The sequence below is a fragment of the Phallusia mammillata genome, chromosome 2 (genome assembly GCF_965637545.1).
Source record: "Phallusia mammillata chromosome 2, kaPhaMamm4.hap1.1, whole genome shotgun sequence".
NCBI classification, from domain to species: Eukaryota; Metazoa; Chordata; class Ascidiacea; order Phlebobranchia; family Ascidiidae; genus Phallusia; species Phallusia mammillata.
Window position 1 is genome coordinate 16,801,244 of NC_137253.1, and position 17,638 is coordinate 16,818,881.

A 17,638-nucleotide genomic window follows, 5' to 3' on the forward strand; every position below is an offset into this window, starting at 1 on the left:
GAAACATCCGTTTTGTTAGTGAAATAACGAGTCCGAGTCGAGTCCCTACTAAGACGAGTCCAAGTCAAGTCGAATCTTTTCACCGCTGAGACTCGAGTCAAGTCAAGTCTTTTAAAAAGGTGACCCATTGACCCAAAGTGTAACTAGATGCTGGACTGCTGGACCTGTTCCAGAAACGATTGGGGCTTCCCCTCCATGTTACGGATCAGCGATTACTGCTGCATCGGCACTTTAACTAACTATGAGTCAGCAAAAATATATTTCGAACATGAATGTCTGCAACTCTGCAGTATGTAAAAAATAGTAGAACTGGTAATGGTGCATGTTCTTCCGTTGATATATCGATTTAAAACTGTGGGCAATATAAGTTAAAAATAACTCAGTTTATTTGGAAACTTGTTCAATCAATTAAGGTTTCATTAACGAATTCTATTCTAATCTACGAAGTCTTTTCATTAACGAACGAAGTTAATTTGACTGTTAAGATTATCAAATCCGATCAAAATATAAAATTTAGTGCTTGCCTTGTTTTTAGGAATTTTAAATAAGTTTTTATCAATATGTTTTTAATTCTTGAAAACAAACTGTTGTCATGTTAATTACCCAACTTGATTTGGATGCAAGTTCATGGTTCTAAATTTTTATAATTTCGGTTTCGGGGTTTGTGCGCCCAATGGTTTGTTAATGTTTGCTTCAGACTATATTTATGATTTATATTCAACAAATTTCTTTCAGAGGTATTAACCAGATCAATCCAACATGTATGTTGCATTTGGTCTCTTCGTTGTTTTTCTGTTACTCTTGTTTGGTAAAAAATTCAAATACATGGTTGTAAGCGAATCAAAGAATCCTTTTAAGTTTCATGCAACTAGACCATACCAATCCTTACAAACTGACAAGAAAGTTCGTAATGCAACTATTAAAAAAGGTATTGTGTACCAAAAAACAAGAAAGTTTGTTATTTAAGAAACTTAAGCAGCATTGATCCAACCAATGGTTGTTGATGGTTTGAACTAAATTGAAGTCATGCACTGCCTAAAATTAAAAAAAAAATCAAAAAAATGATCAACGGACTTGCAATAAAAACATTGCGAGCATAATGCACTTAGGCGTTGCCCGCCCACCGAGGATAAAAATGAAACAAACAAACAAACATTTTTTACAAAGGGTTGCGACCAGAACTTATTCCAAGCAATATTGATGCAATCATTATTGGAAGTGGGATGGGAGGCTTAACTTGTGCTGGAATGTTGGCAAGAGCAGGAAAGAGAGTTCTTGTGCTTGAGCAACATGGTAGAATTGGTGGATGCACTCATACTTTCAAAGAAAAGGGCTTTGAATATGACATTGGTACATGTAACACAATGGGCTGTTTTATTTTAGTGTGGATTTTTTAATTAGGTGAAAACTAAAACCATTATTTTTTTCATGTAAAATGTGTGTGCTATGTTGAAAAATGTACTGGCATTTCTATTTTTTTTTTTTTAAAACACATGAGACTGATTGCACCATGCCTGCTACACAAACTCGCATACAGCATTTAGATAAAAAACTGTGCTTTCTTTCTCATATACATGTTTGTCAGGAATACATTACATTGGCAACATGGAAGCTGGAAGCATTAACCGGTGTTTACTTGACTTGCTGACTGATGGTAACTTGAAATGGATTTCATTATGCGATGATTTTGATAGTGTGGTTATTGATAAAGAAGGTAAGTTTTTGTGTGATGTTGATTGTTTTTTATTAATATTGTTTTATTAATACTGCATTATAGATGTCCCGAAATTTTTATATTAGCACATTTTCTGGCAAAAAAATCCAATTGTATGCTTTTTTCCTTCTAGTAGCCATCGCTAGTAGTGATTTGCTATTAAATTTGCGAAAATCGAAGCGACTGTGAGTCGTGTTATAGATATAACACAGCCAAGCTGACTACTGCCTGGGAAAGGTGAAAGTTCAGTGGCAACACATAAAAATTGCTTTTTTGAAAGCAAGGAAGAAAGTAATGTGCCCAGTGCACTCTAGGGGCGAGTTGAAACAAAAACTACACATTGTAAGTGGTGTCGCATTTACTTTTTGTTTATAATACGTGATGTAATTTCTTGCAATAAGTTTTTGTTTATTTCTCAACAACCGAGACTGTATTTATTCAAAATTTCTCGAGAAGGAACTCTACTCGTGACCCCCGTTCATAAATTTCCACATTTTTAAATAATCTCTAGAATAAACTTTCACTTTGGGCAAAGAGAAAGGGATGTTCAAAGTAGAATATCAAATCCTTTGCAATGTCTTACCAGCATCTGTTTTCCGACTTTGACAACAAAAAACGTTTAACTGTCATGGCGTTAGGCAGCGATCGGAAGCATGGGATGGTCTGCTAATATCGCAAAACAGTAAAGGAATCCCAAACATATGACGATTGGGTCAAGCATAAAAACTTAGTGAGTAAACGCTGCAAAGTTCCTGTTTTGTGTTGCAAAATCGCAGGTAGTTTATTGGGAATTGAAATAATTAATCACCCAATGTACAAACTTTGTTTGCTAGGGTGCCTGTTTTTGCAGTTGTTTTAGGTTAACAAACGTTACATATTTGTACGCTAGGGAGTCTATGTCAGTCCTCTTCCACCATCCAAATCAAATTACCTCAGCATGCTTACAACATAGTTACTTCTACTGAAGGCAATAAAAATCACTGAATAAAACTTATTTTTAACCTTATGCTAATTTTTCTGGCTTTGTGGATTTTGGGGCATTTAGTTTCAATGCAGTTGTGCAAAGTTTTTTCCCAGTGTTTTTCTTTGTTTTGGTTGGTTCTTTTTTACATTATAAATGAAGAATATGTTTTGTAATGTATTAAACTAGTCTACCTTAGTTGTTGTCAAGATTAATGATTGCACAGTCAAAAATAAGATAAGAATTGGATTCGATATTCTAGATTCGTAACAATTATTCTAGAATACCCAGCTATTCTATTTTGAACATCCCTACCCCACACAAATGTTTATGGGAATTGATTATGCTATAAAAATGCTCTGGTTATTTTTAGATTCTTAAGGACGAATTAGTAGAAAACATAAAACCAAACTTCAAAGATTTTGTCCATTTTCTTAAAATTTTTTATATATTGTCATATATTTACAAAAGTAGTAACAAAGAACAATAGAAAATACTTCCAATTCTCTGCGAATTTAATCTCTAAAGCTTTAAACTCGATATTTGTGTCCAAGGCCAGTATCAAAACAATTAAAATTTTCAAGAATACCTGAACAGTATTAGAAACACTAAAAATTATGGTGCCATTTTGCAGCAATGGTACACAAGACAAATTGTTCTTCGCTTACATTTGTTTCGCAAAATGTATATTGACTTGCAGTAACCTCTCACCATGCGAAATCCGAATGACCATTAATGACTTTTTGACATGTTGTTCAATAGCATGTAGTCTTTAGCGTTCAACAATAACGATTTTACTTCAAAAAGTGGCGATTTTAACATTACGGATTGTATACATATGTACAAGAACTGTGATATTCAACTAACTTTAACTTACAAGCAGATATAATTTGTCTTTAAAAAAAAAAAACACCAGGGACAAGGGTCACATCAGCTTAAACAAGCTGATATTTGAATACACTGTGTTTACTGGCGATTATTTGTACTTTTTGTGATCTTGAGAGCAAGGTTGGGCATTTAAGTTGCCACAGGGGACACTGTTTTGAGGCCATGTTTGGTGACAGAGACCATACTTTTTAAATACAATGGTAACAAGCTTTACCTCAAACTTGTTTCACTTTCACACTTTCTATGGGACTACAAGCACTTCCCAAACTGCGAAATATTTGTATCATTTAGGTAATTGTTTGCGCATAATCGTAATATTGTTTTGCCTATGATGTAACAAATTTTCCTAACAATATGTGCAACTGTGTTGCTAATTTACATTTCCACAGCTGAAATAAAGTTGTTATAAAACTCATTCAAGGCAATAAACATTCTTCTTTGCTTAAAATCCCAAAATAAACGAAATCACCCTATTCATAACTAGGTCAGCACTCACACCACCCCAAGGTGACATATGGCTCACAAGTAAGAGCATTGTCTCGTTCCACTCAATCCATCCCCTCTTCAGATCAGATTTGTTTTGAGGCAATTGTTTAGTTGTTACCCATGATGCATTATGTGGGTCAGTTTATAAAGGCGAAAAAAAAACCTGTTTACACGGAAGGAATGAGTTAAAAAACAAGCTTCTCTAGGTTCAGTGTAATTTTTGCTCATACACATTTGTGACACATCTCTGCTTTCTTTTTATAGTCAAGTACTGTCTTAAAGTAGATATAATGGTATGTTGACCATGACATAATGTTGACTCAAGTCTCATTTTACTTCAACAATGCACAAGTTTGTTTAAAATAAACGTTTTAACAAAGTGATTTTCAACGCACACAAACTTCCGGCATTATTTTCTTAGTAATGAAAGGCAACAAAATCGTTTTTCATGATTAAGGGTTTGCATTTATCTGACTCATTTTGTTGACAAACAATACAATAGTTTGGAATTACCTAAAACATCCTTAATCAGTCGGTTTCGTCTGTAGTATATATGAAATACAGATATGTTGGAAAGCCACCTTCCTAGTTTTAATAAAATGTTTTTTCAGGAAAAACACCACGAAAGTTTACAATCACCAAAGGTAGGCAGGAACAAAAAAATCTTTTGATAAAACAGTTTCCTGACGAAAAAACTTCAATTGACAAATACTTTGCCATTTTAAAAGTAAGCAACAATGCAGCATATCATTATTGACTGAAAAAATATTGGTGATATTGAAATATGGTTTGTATTTTAGGATTGTTCAGCTGCAGCTTCACTTTATTGTGTTTTGAAAATATTTCCTCTTTTCATCTGGAAGTTGTTTTTCATGCTTAAGCTACATAAAATTTTCTTTAAAAGGTATGTTGTAGCTCATGTTTAGTTCTTTATTGATCTTAATCTTACAACAAATTATGATGGAAAATTTAAACCTCAAGGTGTTCGAGTCTTTGGGTTTTAAACTTCTAGCTGTTGTAACTTGGTTGATAGCCTCAGATATTTTTTCTTTCAACAATTACTTAGTATGGTACAGCTAAACACAATTGGCATAAAGTAACATAAACATGGTTAACAATGGTTCAGTATTAGTACTAAGCTGCATTATAGATGTCACGAATAAAAAACAAAACAATTTATTTTTTGGAAACAAGCGTATTTTTAGCATGTTTATTTCTTTTTTACTAGATATGCATATTTGACACAAACCTCTTTGAAACAAGTTTTGGATGAACTAACCGATAACGAGGAATTGAAGTGTGTTTTGGCATACTCATTTGGAGATTATGGTAAGATTTTTTGCAATGTGCATTGGATTTAACCTTATGTTGGAATAATTGACACATGTCATAGCTATTGGTTGGTTGTGATTGAAGTCTCTGATTTGGTTTAAATGGCGCTGGTTTTTCTTTCAACTGACTGTTGTAAAGTAATATTAATGTGTCTATCTATGGGTATTTTACGTGCAACCCTTATATTGGAACAAATAAAGCATCCCTAGTTTGTTCCATGCCAAAACCATGGTGGCAGCCACCATGCTCCAGGAGAGTATGGTGGTGACTTGAATTTCGACCTTGGGGTTCACACACAGACACAGGCTCCAAAAATGTTAAATTTTATAAACTGCGGTACTTACTACTTTATAAGATCCATTAGTTGCACATTGTTGGTAAGCACATTAGTAAGTATTTGAAAGCATTTCATAATCATAGGTTCATGCACCTTATTTTGCATTTTTTCCCCTTTAAACCGTTAATATTCGTCTTTTATGTTTACATTCCCTGTAGAGCAGTGGTTCTCAAAGTATGGGTCGCAGGGTCAAAAAATGGGTCGCGCTATGGTGATTCAATTTTGCCCAAACAAACTATTACTGCATTAAGTAAACACAAACGAATTAACTTTATGTAATAGTAAAGTCACCACACCCGACCACGTTGCACAGTAAAATGAACCAACCATTACCACATACAGACCACATAGGACAATAGCCTTCCAACTTTACTGTTACGCACATGGCGATTGTAACGTCATAGCACTGGAAATAATAGGACAAGTTAATCATGCGAAACTAAACCTGGAGATATAACAGTAAGCGTTTAAGCATGAGTAAGTATTCATACAAGGAAACATATTAGATTTGGGATTCACTTCTATCAATGATCATGGTGCTGCAAAGCCACAATGTGTGTTGTGTTATGTAGTGTTGGCGAACGAATCGACCTTGTTAAGCCTGTATAGCCATTTTGACATGGGCAGACTCCTATGTGGCGATGGCGTGGCCTCGAAATTGCGTCTCGTTAATACATTTTTTATGTTTGAGGCTTGGGTCGTGAGATGTTCATAAAACTCCGATTTGGGTCGCGGTCAAAAAAGTTTAAGAACCACTGCTGTAGGGTATGTCAGAAATACCTGCCTTAAAGTGCTAAAATTGTAAACGGTTGTTGATAGGGTGTTTTTGTTGTTGTTTACTGTATGTATGGGAGATCTGATTCACTGCTGTATGATTGATCATGGCAGCTCAGTTAATAGTAGCTAGAAAAAAATTCTCTGCTTCATGAATGAACGTGTTATTGGGTAGTCTTTTTCAGTGACTAGAAATACTGTTTTTGTGCAGCTGTCATTGTTTATGGAATTTGGCCATTCGCATGTGCATTTCCAATTTGACACTAGGTTACATGATACTACGATACAATTCTATACTTATTATGGGTCCCCTTCCCTGAAGGGGACACATATTGATTTTACTCAAATTGTTTTTGTTTTTTTTTGTTTGTTTTTCTTCTCCCCAAAGTTTGTCCGACTCGTTTTTCCATCAAATCCTTGATGGATTTGCATGAAATTTACACAGATGGTAGATGTAGTTATGTAGATGTGCATCCCACTTTGTTTTTGTTGATAACCCCAGTATTTACCCCGCTAGCCCCCTAAAATGGGTATTTTTTCCCCAAAGTTTGTCCGACTCGTTTTTCCATCAAATGTTTGATGGATTTGGCTGAAATTTACACAGATGGTAGATGTAGTTATGTAGATGTGCATCCCACTTTGTTTTTGTTGATAACCCCAGTATTTACCCCGCTAGCCCCCTAAAATGGGTATTTTCCCCCGAAGTTTGTCAGACTCGTTTTTCTATCAAATCCTTGATGGATTTGGATGAAATTTACACAGATGGTAGATGTAGTTATGTAGACGTTTTTGTTGATAACCCCAGTATTTACCCCGCTACCCCCTAAAATGGGTGAGTTTTTAAACAGTGTCAGAATTGGCTGAAATTTGGATAGCTTGTAGAGTATGCCATTTATAGATGTCGATTGGTGTGTTCAACCATGTAGCCCCATCATTTACCCCACAAGCCCCTAAAGTGTAAAACGTATTTGTATGTTACTGGGCACCACAAACGAAAGATTTCTGTTGCTCAATAGTGTTACAAGGGCAAGCAGTTGTATGTTACTCTTTTATGACTTTGTGGATTGCTTGGTGAACGTTAGTTAGGGGGTTGTTAACAGCCCTATGACATCTGAAACATTAACGGTTGTCACTCAAAACACCTCTAGTGGTCGAAATTTTAAACATTGGCGGATTGGGCTGAAATTTTGCAGTACTATTGATTGAGTCATTGAGATTTCATATTTTTTTAGTTTGAGTGTCTGACCCCATTAGTTACCCCACTAGTCCCCTACAATGGGTCAGTTTTTTAAACAGTGTCGGGATTGGATAAAATTTGGGGTAGTATGTGGACTATGCTATTTGTAGCTTTCAGTTGATGTGTTTTACCTTTAGCCCCAACATTTACTCAACTAGCCCCCTAAAATAAATGAACTTTGAAAAAACATTCTAATTATATGAAATTTTGCAAAGTTTATTAAACATACTCAAATGTTATGTTTTTACATAGTATTATTATTTAAGCCCAGTGCCGATCACTGCGTTTACCTTACAACACCAAATTTTCACATGGTTATCTCTTGAAATGCATTATCTACAACTTTGCATGTGTGGGGACCCATGAGCTTCTGCTTGCAGAAACAACTAAGGTTATAAAAGATAGTGGATGGTATGGGACCCAATATAAAATAAGCATAGGAAATATATCAATGTTTTAAAATAGGTTATAGTGTATATGCAAGGGCAATATGTGCTAAGCCACCCTTCTAGTTTGACTTAGATTTTTTATCTGTCAGTCAAAATGTGCAACATTTGCAAAAATGCCCAAGTAAATACTAACGAACTAACTCTCCCACCCCATGGACATATCACACTCATTTTTTTAAGATAAAACTGTGCTAGAAGTGATCCATGTTTTTTAATTGCATTGTAAACCTTGCAAAGTTTGCCTTGACATAAATCAAATTTTAATTTCAAATGAAAAGTTTTTCCTAATTGTTTTGGACATTTATTTCAAATCAACAAAACACTTCTATATTGGCTTTTAAAGCACTTATTAATAAAGAGTACGTCTTCAACTGTTCTACCTGGAAGCTATGAGAAATATTTTACAATTTCCAACAACCAAAAAGCAAGTCTGAGAAAATTTATCACATTTCAAAGTATTTGACAGGTCAAATAGAGTGCTGTCAATTGACCGGCTTGCCAACCTTATAACAAACATAATATGTTGACGTATGGCACATGGTTTCAGTCAGGGAGTCGAACCGGAACTGAACCCGAACCTGCGAACCGGTTTGAGCCGTTAATTTAATTAAACCCGAACCGAACCCGAACCGCTAATTACGATTTCCTGAAAGCCGAACCGGATTTGAACCCCATATTTTGTTTGGCGTTGGACCCGAACCGGAACCGATCCAGTAAAAATGCAGCCTATATTATATTTTGTGATTTTTTTAAAAACAGTGCACTAAAGAAAACACGAGATAACAGTTATATGGCATATCAAAAATAACAATACACGGTTAAAATTGTTTTAGAATGTGATAAGGCCAGGAAGATGATGGGTAAACTGAAGAAGTAAAACTGAACGAATGGAAATTTGAACCGGTTTAAAAACCACAAACCGGGTTGGGCCGGACAATTTGCCCGAACTGGAACAAAACCCGAACCCGAAAATATACATTTTTAAAAACCTGAACCGAACCCGAACCCCCCTAAAAACAAAACAAAGTGAACCCGAAACGAACCTGAACCCATATGACAAGCGGTTCGACTCCCTGGTTTCAGTAGTAAATAGTTAAATGTGACAAGGAACATGCAATTTTCGTACATATACTAACAGGAATGTCACTTTTTCTGTTTTTCCCGGTTTAGTTCTTCTTTACTGCTGAAACATGTTCATAATGTAAAAATATTGAAATTCAAGTTAGGAAAAATATAGAGTACATTTTGTCTGAATTAGGCAAACACTTGGATTAAATATTCCAGATTATTTGAAGCAGTTGTATAAAAAAACATTGCAAGTCATATAGAAGAAAAGCCACTTTTCGTGTTTTAAAATAATTTGTTGATACTGTTTTCTTTGACAGGCTGTGTTCCAAGCAGAGCCCCATTTCTTATGCATGGCATGTTAATTAATCATTTTGCTCGCACTGGTGGTTACTACCCATATGGAGGAGCAAGTGAAATTGCTTTCCAAATGGTTCCAGGCATTGAAAGTGCAGGGGGGAGAGTTTTAGCTCGTGCTCGTGTGGATCAAATTTTGTTTGATGATGGCAAGGCATGTGGTAAGCATAAAATTATATCAGTTGTAAGTGTGGCAAATAGGGTATGTGGATAACTATTAGAATGTATAACATATGTGTACATATATATGCACATTTATATTCTATTCTATACTTGGCTACCTTTAGGGTTAACATTCAGGACTTATAAACAGGTGTTAAGCTAGCAACATCTACTGTGTGTCCTGGAATGGAAATAAAGGCCCCAATTGTCATCTCAGATTGTGGCATTTACAACACATATCAGAGTCTTTTACCCACAAATATAAAAAATCAGTATGGTATGTATAAACCTATTTTTCAGTATTTTTTTAATATTTTTTACACTTTTTAAGTAGGGTTATTTTTTATACCAGGAATAAATTTATAGTGAGGTACATTTTGTAAAGCATATCTTAAAAATCTGAAATAATCGGTGGACGAGATACAAAAAGTGGATTGCACTTTTAAATATTGTGTTTTTTTCCATTTTTGTCTGGTAAGTAATCCTAGATGGAGAGAAAAGTAGTTTCCATTTAAGGCATATTTGCTCCCATATTGGGTAGGCAGAAAAATCATTGCCTTTGATTCCAAATCAGAGTGTCTCATTAAAATTAACGACGATCAGCATGTGAATGTTATATTACTACCAGCATGTACACAAATTGTTGCCATCAAATTTAGATTTTTGTTTTAGGGTTGTTTGATGATATTCAGTGGGTGGAAAAAGGTTTAGCTTGTTTTCAAATCATGGTGGGTTTAAAAGGAACAAGTGAAGATTTAGATTTGGAGGCAAAAAATTACTGGATTTACACAACAGAAGATGTGGAAAGGTGACCTGATTTAAGTACAACATTAAAAAAACAGTTGGACTTTCCACAAATAAATTTTAATGATGCAATATTTGTTGCCAAGCTTAAATCAAACAAATCATTAGCTGAAACTGAACGAACTTTGTCCCACGATATTTGCAGGGTATTCAAACTTGTTAAGATTGGCAGTTGTCAAATAGCAATGTTACCAGGACATGGGCACACTTTCACAAACTGGTATTTTCAAACTTTGGATTATGTAGTCCAGAGCATATGAGCATTTAATCGGCCTGGGGTATGGTTTCAAGTTGTGTTGCAAATGAGATGCCGAAGTTTGGATAAGGCTGTCATGCTAAATCATCTTCCCACATAAAAAAATCTTTGGCACTTTATGCCAAACTTTAGCGCTTTGTTTACTGTATGTCATGTTCCGTTTCCACGGGTACGCAAAAGATTGGGAATGACTATAACAGCTAACGCTTGTGTACTCTGATCGGCAGCAAACCTTTCCTTTTACATTTATTCATGTCCAACCACACATAATTTAAACAACAAAAACAACAATCCAGCACTACTTCGCAGATATCTCTATATTCTCTATGTTATTATATTATCTGGGGGCTCTTATATGTCTTGCATTACAATGATCGGGGAAAAAGGCATTAACCGGCTGTTTGACCTTTTCCTATAAATAAAACAATGAACACTGCAACGGCAACATGATAAAAACTGGCACACTAGAACAATGACAACACAATAGCGCCTGTAACGATAGATTCTAGACCAGGGGTGGGCAAACTTTTCAATGCACGGGCCGCATTCAAAAGTTCTTAATGTTATCGGGCCGCATAGTATTTAACCAACGGCCGCCATTGTTTGCTTGTTTTTGTTTTAAAATAACTGGTGTAAAGAATTTGGTTTATATCATATATATATATATACCATTTAACTTGGTGCACAAGTTTAGCTAAACGAAGCTAACTGTTTATGACGTCATAATCTGTATTGTGACGATTGCGGGGCCTGTTTTTCTCATTGTTTGCACACAATAAGCGGATAAAAAGCCTGACGCATATAGTTACTAAGCTGGTAATCTTTTTTCCAGTCTCGCGAAATCTGTTTTTAGCAGTTTAAAAATCAAAATATTTGGCAAAATAGTTTTAGTTACGTCACGGCCCAATGCATGTATTTTAAAACGGGCCACACAAACTCGTCTCCGCGTCCGCATGTGGATTGGTTAAAACGCTACAATTGTAATTGTTTCAAAATAAACAAGCATTTTAAGCACGTTTTTTTGTTAATAAATTCCTTGCGCCAACATTAAACAAGGCGAGCCGCTTTTAGTATCCATCCTTAGGTGTTGTGCGGGTCTGCGTTAACGATTCTGAAGCCGTTTTTTAACAGTTTGCAAAGTACTGCAACGACCTAAACTTGATCCAAAGTGACCAAAGTTTTGGCGTCAACAGTGCAAAGTGGGCTGTATTTGAAAAAGTAAATTGCTTTTACTTTTATCGAACGAAGAAATTGTGTCAAGTGACGATTTGCATGATAACGTGGCAGAAACAACAGGCAAAGGCACATAAAAAGTATATGTTTAGTTCCTATGCTGGTACGGGTACAGATACAGCACATGGTATAGGTATCGGCAAGTCGCACCCTCGGTACTTTTTATTATTTTTTCAAAACTCTACGCCTGTGCTTAATACTATTCAGCGTTGTAATACTATTCAGCGTTGCTCGGTAACTTTCTCTTTAAAATTTACTAACACTTGGCGGGCCGCATGAACTCCTTTGCCGGGCCGCATGCGGCCCGCGGGCCGTAGTTTGCCCACCCCTGTTCTAGACAAACTGACATTGCCCATGATCCGTGGTAATTGGGTCGCTGGAAATTGTCATGGGGCGGTCTGGAATATTTGTCACACTGTACATGGTATCATCACAACATAAATCCTATACAGCTTAACTCATTGTATAGTTACCAATAAAGCATAATAAAGTATACCTGCAATGTGTTATAATATACAATGACATTTTTTACATAGTCATCTGTATTTGTACAAAATGACGTTTGAAGTGAGCAAAGTAACTAGCAAAGATTTAAAAATGTTTGACTTAAGAAATGAGGTTATACAAAGACGGCTAGAAAAAAGGGGTGAGGTTGAATTTTTTGCCCTTGATGAAAGCCGTCGTAGTAAAGCTACTTTTGGAAGACAAGTGAAATGCAACATGAATGTTGCAGAAGAGCAATCTGATGTACAAAGCCCTAAAGCCCAAACAATGAGACATTGATTTTTTGCCTTTGTTTGTGCAGTTGTCAAAAAACAAAGCGAAAAAAATCAGATTTGCAGATTGCATGATCTCATTAAAGTCGATTTAAGTTCCATCTAAATATGTGTATTTGTAATTGGGAAAGACAGGAGACCATTGGCATAAATAATTAACAGGTATTAAAATAATATATAATGACTCATACTTAATTTTTCTCAGTGAGATGAAAGATTATTTGAACTTGTCTAAAGAAGAAGCGGCAAATGCCAAGATTCCTCTGTTGTTTGTTTCATTTCCTTCTGCCAAAGATCCATCTTGGAATGAACGCTATCCTGGTAAACTATCTTTGTCACTGTGTTTATATGTTTTGTTTAAACATAATTATGGGTCCCCTTCCCTGAAGGGGACACATATTGATTTTACTCAAATTGTTTGTTTGTTTTCTTGTTTTTTTCTTTCTTCCCAAAGTTTGTCCGACTCGTTTTGCCATCAAATGTTTGATGGATTTGGATGAAATTTACTCAGATCGTAGATATAGCTATGTAGATGTGCATCCCACTTTGTTTTTGTTGATAATCCCAGTATTTACCCCGTTAACCCCCTAAAATGGGTTATTTTCTTCCCAAAGTTTGTCCGACTCATTTTGCCATCAAATGTTTGATGGATTTGGGTGAAATTTACACAGATGGTAGATATACTTATGTAGATGTGCATCCCACTTGGTTTTTGTTGATAACCCCAGTATTTACCCAAGTGTAAAACGTATTTGTATGTTACTGGGCAACACAAACGAAAGATTTCTGTGGCGCAGTAGTGTGACAAGGGCAACCAGTTGTACGTTCCTCGATTGTGACTTTGTGGGTTGCTTGGTGGACGTTTTTCCGCCTTGGCAGTTAGCGGGTTGTTAACAGCCCTATGACGTCAGAAACATTAACAGTTGTTGCTTAAAACACCTAGTGGTCGAAATTTTAAACATTGGTGGATTGGGCTGAAATTTTGCAGTACTATTGATTGAGTCATTGAGGTTTTATATTTTTTAGTTTGTTTGTCGACCCCTACTATTTCACTCCACTAGCCCCCTAAAATGGGTGAGTTCATTAAACAGTGTCAGAATAGGCTAAAATTTGGGTAGCATGTCGACTATGCTATTTGTAGGTTTCGATTGATGTGTTTTACTTTGTAGCCCCAACATTTACTCAACCAGCCCCCTAAAATAAGTGACTTTTTTAAAAAAAAAGTCCCAATAAAATTTGCAAAGTTTATTGAACATACTATTTTAAGTCCTCAAATGTTTTGCCCTGTAGCACCACAATTTAACCAACTGGTCCCTAAAATGAGTGACCCTTTTAACAATGTTCAAATTGAATGAAAATTGGACAGCTTGTAGAATTTGCTGTTCATAGGTGTCTATGTTTTGTTTTACACCATTACGCCACTATTTACTCCTACTTTTCTTTGAAAAAGAACATTAAATAGGACATACTTTCTATTATATATATTATTATTTATATATTATTATAAACAATATATTATTATTTAAGGCCAGTGCCTATTACTCTGTTTTGCTTTACAACACCCAACTGTATAATGGTTATCTCTTGAAATGCATTATTTTTAACTTTGAATGTGTGGGAACCCATGAGTTTCTGCCTGCAGAAACAACTAACATTATAAAAGACGATAGCTAATATGGGACCCAAAACAAACTAAGCATAGGAAATATATTAATGTTTTAAAATAGGTTATAGTGTATGTGCAGCGACAAAATGTGCTAAGCCACCCTTCTAGTTTTATTACTTATCTGAATTTTCTTTTCATATAAATGTTATTCGATAGGTGTGTGTGTTTACAGTCAATAATTCAAATATTATAAGTGACATATCCTGAATCATATACTGCAGTGAAAAAATGTGTATGAATTATTTAATAAAAAGATTTTGCAAGACAATTTAAAATAACAAGTTTACAAAAATTTAATTCAAATAATTTTAGGTTTATTTAAGGTTACAATTGAAATGCATTGTTTTCATGTAACTAGGTACCACAACTAAAACTATTTTCCAGTTAATTAGCTGCTGCAAAGTTACCCATTCATAATGGGATTTTCCAGGAAAGTCAACTTGTGTGATTGTAACATTCTCAAAAACGGAATGGTTTGATGAATGGACAGGGGATGATGTGAAACGGCGCGGTTTAATTTATGACAACCTTAAAAAAACCTTTATTAATCAAGCGTGGGACCAAGTTTTAAATTTGTTTCCACATTTGAAAGATAAGGTAATTCATTTAAAATATTAGTTTGGTTTTAATGCTGCTTTGTGATCAATTGTTTGAAAATTGTTTGTTTGTCTGAAGCATTTTCGAGCAGCCACACAGACATTATTGTAAACTGACAAATTAGTATCCATGAAGCTAGTAGCTAAAAAACTCTAGTTAATGAAAGTTTATTGTACAATACATATCTTCTGATGCGTTGTTTTTGAACAGGTTGAAGTGATAAGTGGTGGGTCACCATTAAGTCACATGCACTACATAAATTCAATGCATGGTGAAATATATGGTGTCAATCACAACAAGGAACGCTTTTACATGGAGAATGCAGCAAACCTCCGACCCAAGACTCCTATACCTGGACTGTACCTTTGTGGTGAGTAGCTTCTGGCCTATGTTTAATATACGAATTGCCATGTTTAATTTGATTTTTGCCTGTATGTGCAGGTCAGGATGTTTTTACTGCTGGAATGATCGGAAGTGCTTTAGGTGGAGTGCTTGCAGCTTCTGAAGTCCTTAATCGTTACTTGTTTTTAGATTTAATAAATAATGTAAGAGAAACCAGAAAGCAGTTGATTTTCTAATTTTTTTCTTGTGTTTATCTTTTAATTTTCCCAATTTTGTGTGTGTTGCAATTGATAAGTTATTTGTAATTTATTTTTGTTACTTACCTTAGTGAGTTCAAGCACCTGAAATGTAGCCTTATAGTACATAAAATTTTTCTTTTTTGTGTGAATGCCACGCGTTGCTTTGTCATATCCTGTTATTAATAATTATGGGTCCCCTTCCCTGAAGGGGACGCATCTTGATTTCACTCAGTTTTTTTTTTTCTTTTTTTTTTCTTTTTTTTTTTCTTTTTTCTCCGGTGAAGTTTGTCCATGCACTTTTGGCATCAAATCAGGCATCAAAAAACGTTTTTGTATGTTGGTGCGCACCACAAACGAAAGATTTCTGTAGTGTAATAGTATAATAAAGGCACCAGTACATATCATACTTGTGTTTGTGCATTACTGGGTGGACGTTTTTGCACATGCCAGTCAGAGGGGTATTAACAGCCTTATGACGTCAGAAGTGTTGACGAATGTTGTTAATAACACCTCTAGTGGTTAGAATTTTAAACATTGTTCGATTTGGATAAAATTTTACATGACTGTTAATTAGGTCATCGTGGTTTCATATTTTATACTTTTGTGTGTTAAACCCCATCAGTTACCCCACTGACCCCCTAAAATGGGTGAGTTTTCTAAACAGTGTCAGAATTTAGTGAAATTTGAAATACTTTCAGAATTTGTCATTTATAGGTGTCAATTGTTTTATTTAACCCTGTAACCCCAATATTTACCCCTCAAGCCCTCTAAAAAGGGTAAATTTGTTAAACATTGTCCATATTTGATGAAATTTGGACAGCTTATAGAGTGTGCTATTTATAGTTGCTGTTTGCTATGTTCAACCCTGTTGCCCCAACATTTACCCCACTAGCCCCCCAAAATGGGTCCATGTTGTAAACAATGTCAGAATTGAATGAAATTTACATAGCTTGTAGAGTGTGCCATTTATAGGTGTAGAATGTTGTGTTTCACCCTGTTGCCCCAATATTTACCCCACTAGCCCCCCAAAATGGGTTAAGTTTTTAAACAATGTCTGAATTGAATGAAATTTGGACAGTTTGTAGAGTGTACCATTTGTAGGTGTTGGTTATTGTGTTAAACTTTGTGGTACCTATCATTTACTCCACTAGACTCCTGCAGTCATGTACAATTCACCATTAATATGAGCTGATTGTTGTGTTTTAGCCTATTTTCTCACTATTTAACACTTTTTTCTCAGATAGTCATAAAATAAAAAAACTTCAAAAGGTATGAATGGAATGCATTTAAATAGTCTTTACTTCATATAGCATATTTATTTAAGCACAGTACCGATCACTGTGTTTGACGATACAATGCCAAACTTTCTGATTGTTATCTCTTGAAATGCATTATGTACAACTTTGCATGTGTGGGGACCCATGAGTTTTTGCTTGCGGAAACAACTAAGGTTATAAAAGACAGTGGATGATATGGGACCCAACATAAAATAATTGTGGGATGTAAATAAGTGTTAAGAAATAGGTCACAGTGTATGTGCAATGGCAATATGTGCTAAGCCACCCTTCTAGTTAATCAGATAAATCTGTATTAGTACTGACAAGTGCTAAATATTGCGCAATATTCTTATTTCATATGTTTAAGTGTAATACCAAGCAGTTGTGCTGATTATTATGCATGGTTTATAATCCCATATCTTGACTACCAACCTTTCAAAAATAAATTTACTTGGGTGGTTAACTAACGTGCATTTTCACCCAGCCATAAATCTGCCATCACGCCGTGACCCAATCACAAAGATACTTCGTAATCAGGTTTACCGTGATTCATTACGGGGAAGATTTAGCGCATGATAGCTGGGTTTGTGACGATCAGGAAGTGACGCTTTATTGATACAACAGACGGTTAGGATGCACTGCCGTTAACACCAGACCAACGCTATAAACAGAACGCGCCAGTGAGT

General features: G+C 35.3%; 1 protein-coding gene across 1 annotated transcript; it reads left to right on the forward strand.

The window, feature by feature from the left end:
• The first annotated feature begins 519 nt into the window (after window positions 1–519).
• Window positions 520–16,079, forward strand: LOC145212700 (all-trans-retinol 13,14-reductase-like). The gene is made up of 14 exons (XM_080080920.1): window positions 520–676; window positions 736–928; window positions 1,168–1,350; window positions 1,586–1,714; window positions 4,661–4,776; window positions 4,850–4,953; window positions 5,278–5,378; window positions 9,564–9,761; window positions 9,914–10,039; window positions 10,435–10,570; window positions 13,037–13,152; window positions 14,928–15,094; window positions 15,305–15,464; window positions 15,536–16,079. The coding sequence occupies exons 2-14, from the start codon at window positions 760–762 to the stop codon at window positions 15,670–15,672; spliced, it is 1,842 nt and encodes a 613-aa protein (XP_079937046.1). The 5' UTR covers window positions 520–676; window positions 736–759; the 3' UTR covers window positions 15,673–16,079.
• Window positions 16,080–17,638: the final 1,559 nt, after the last annotated feature.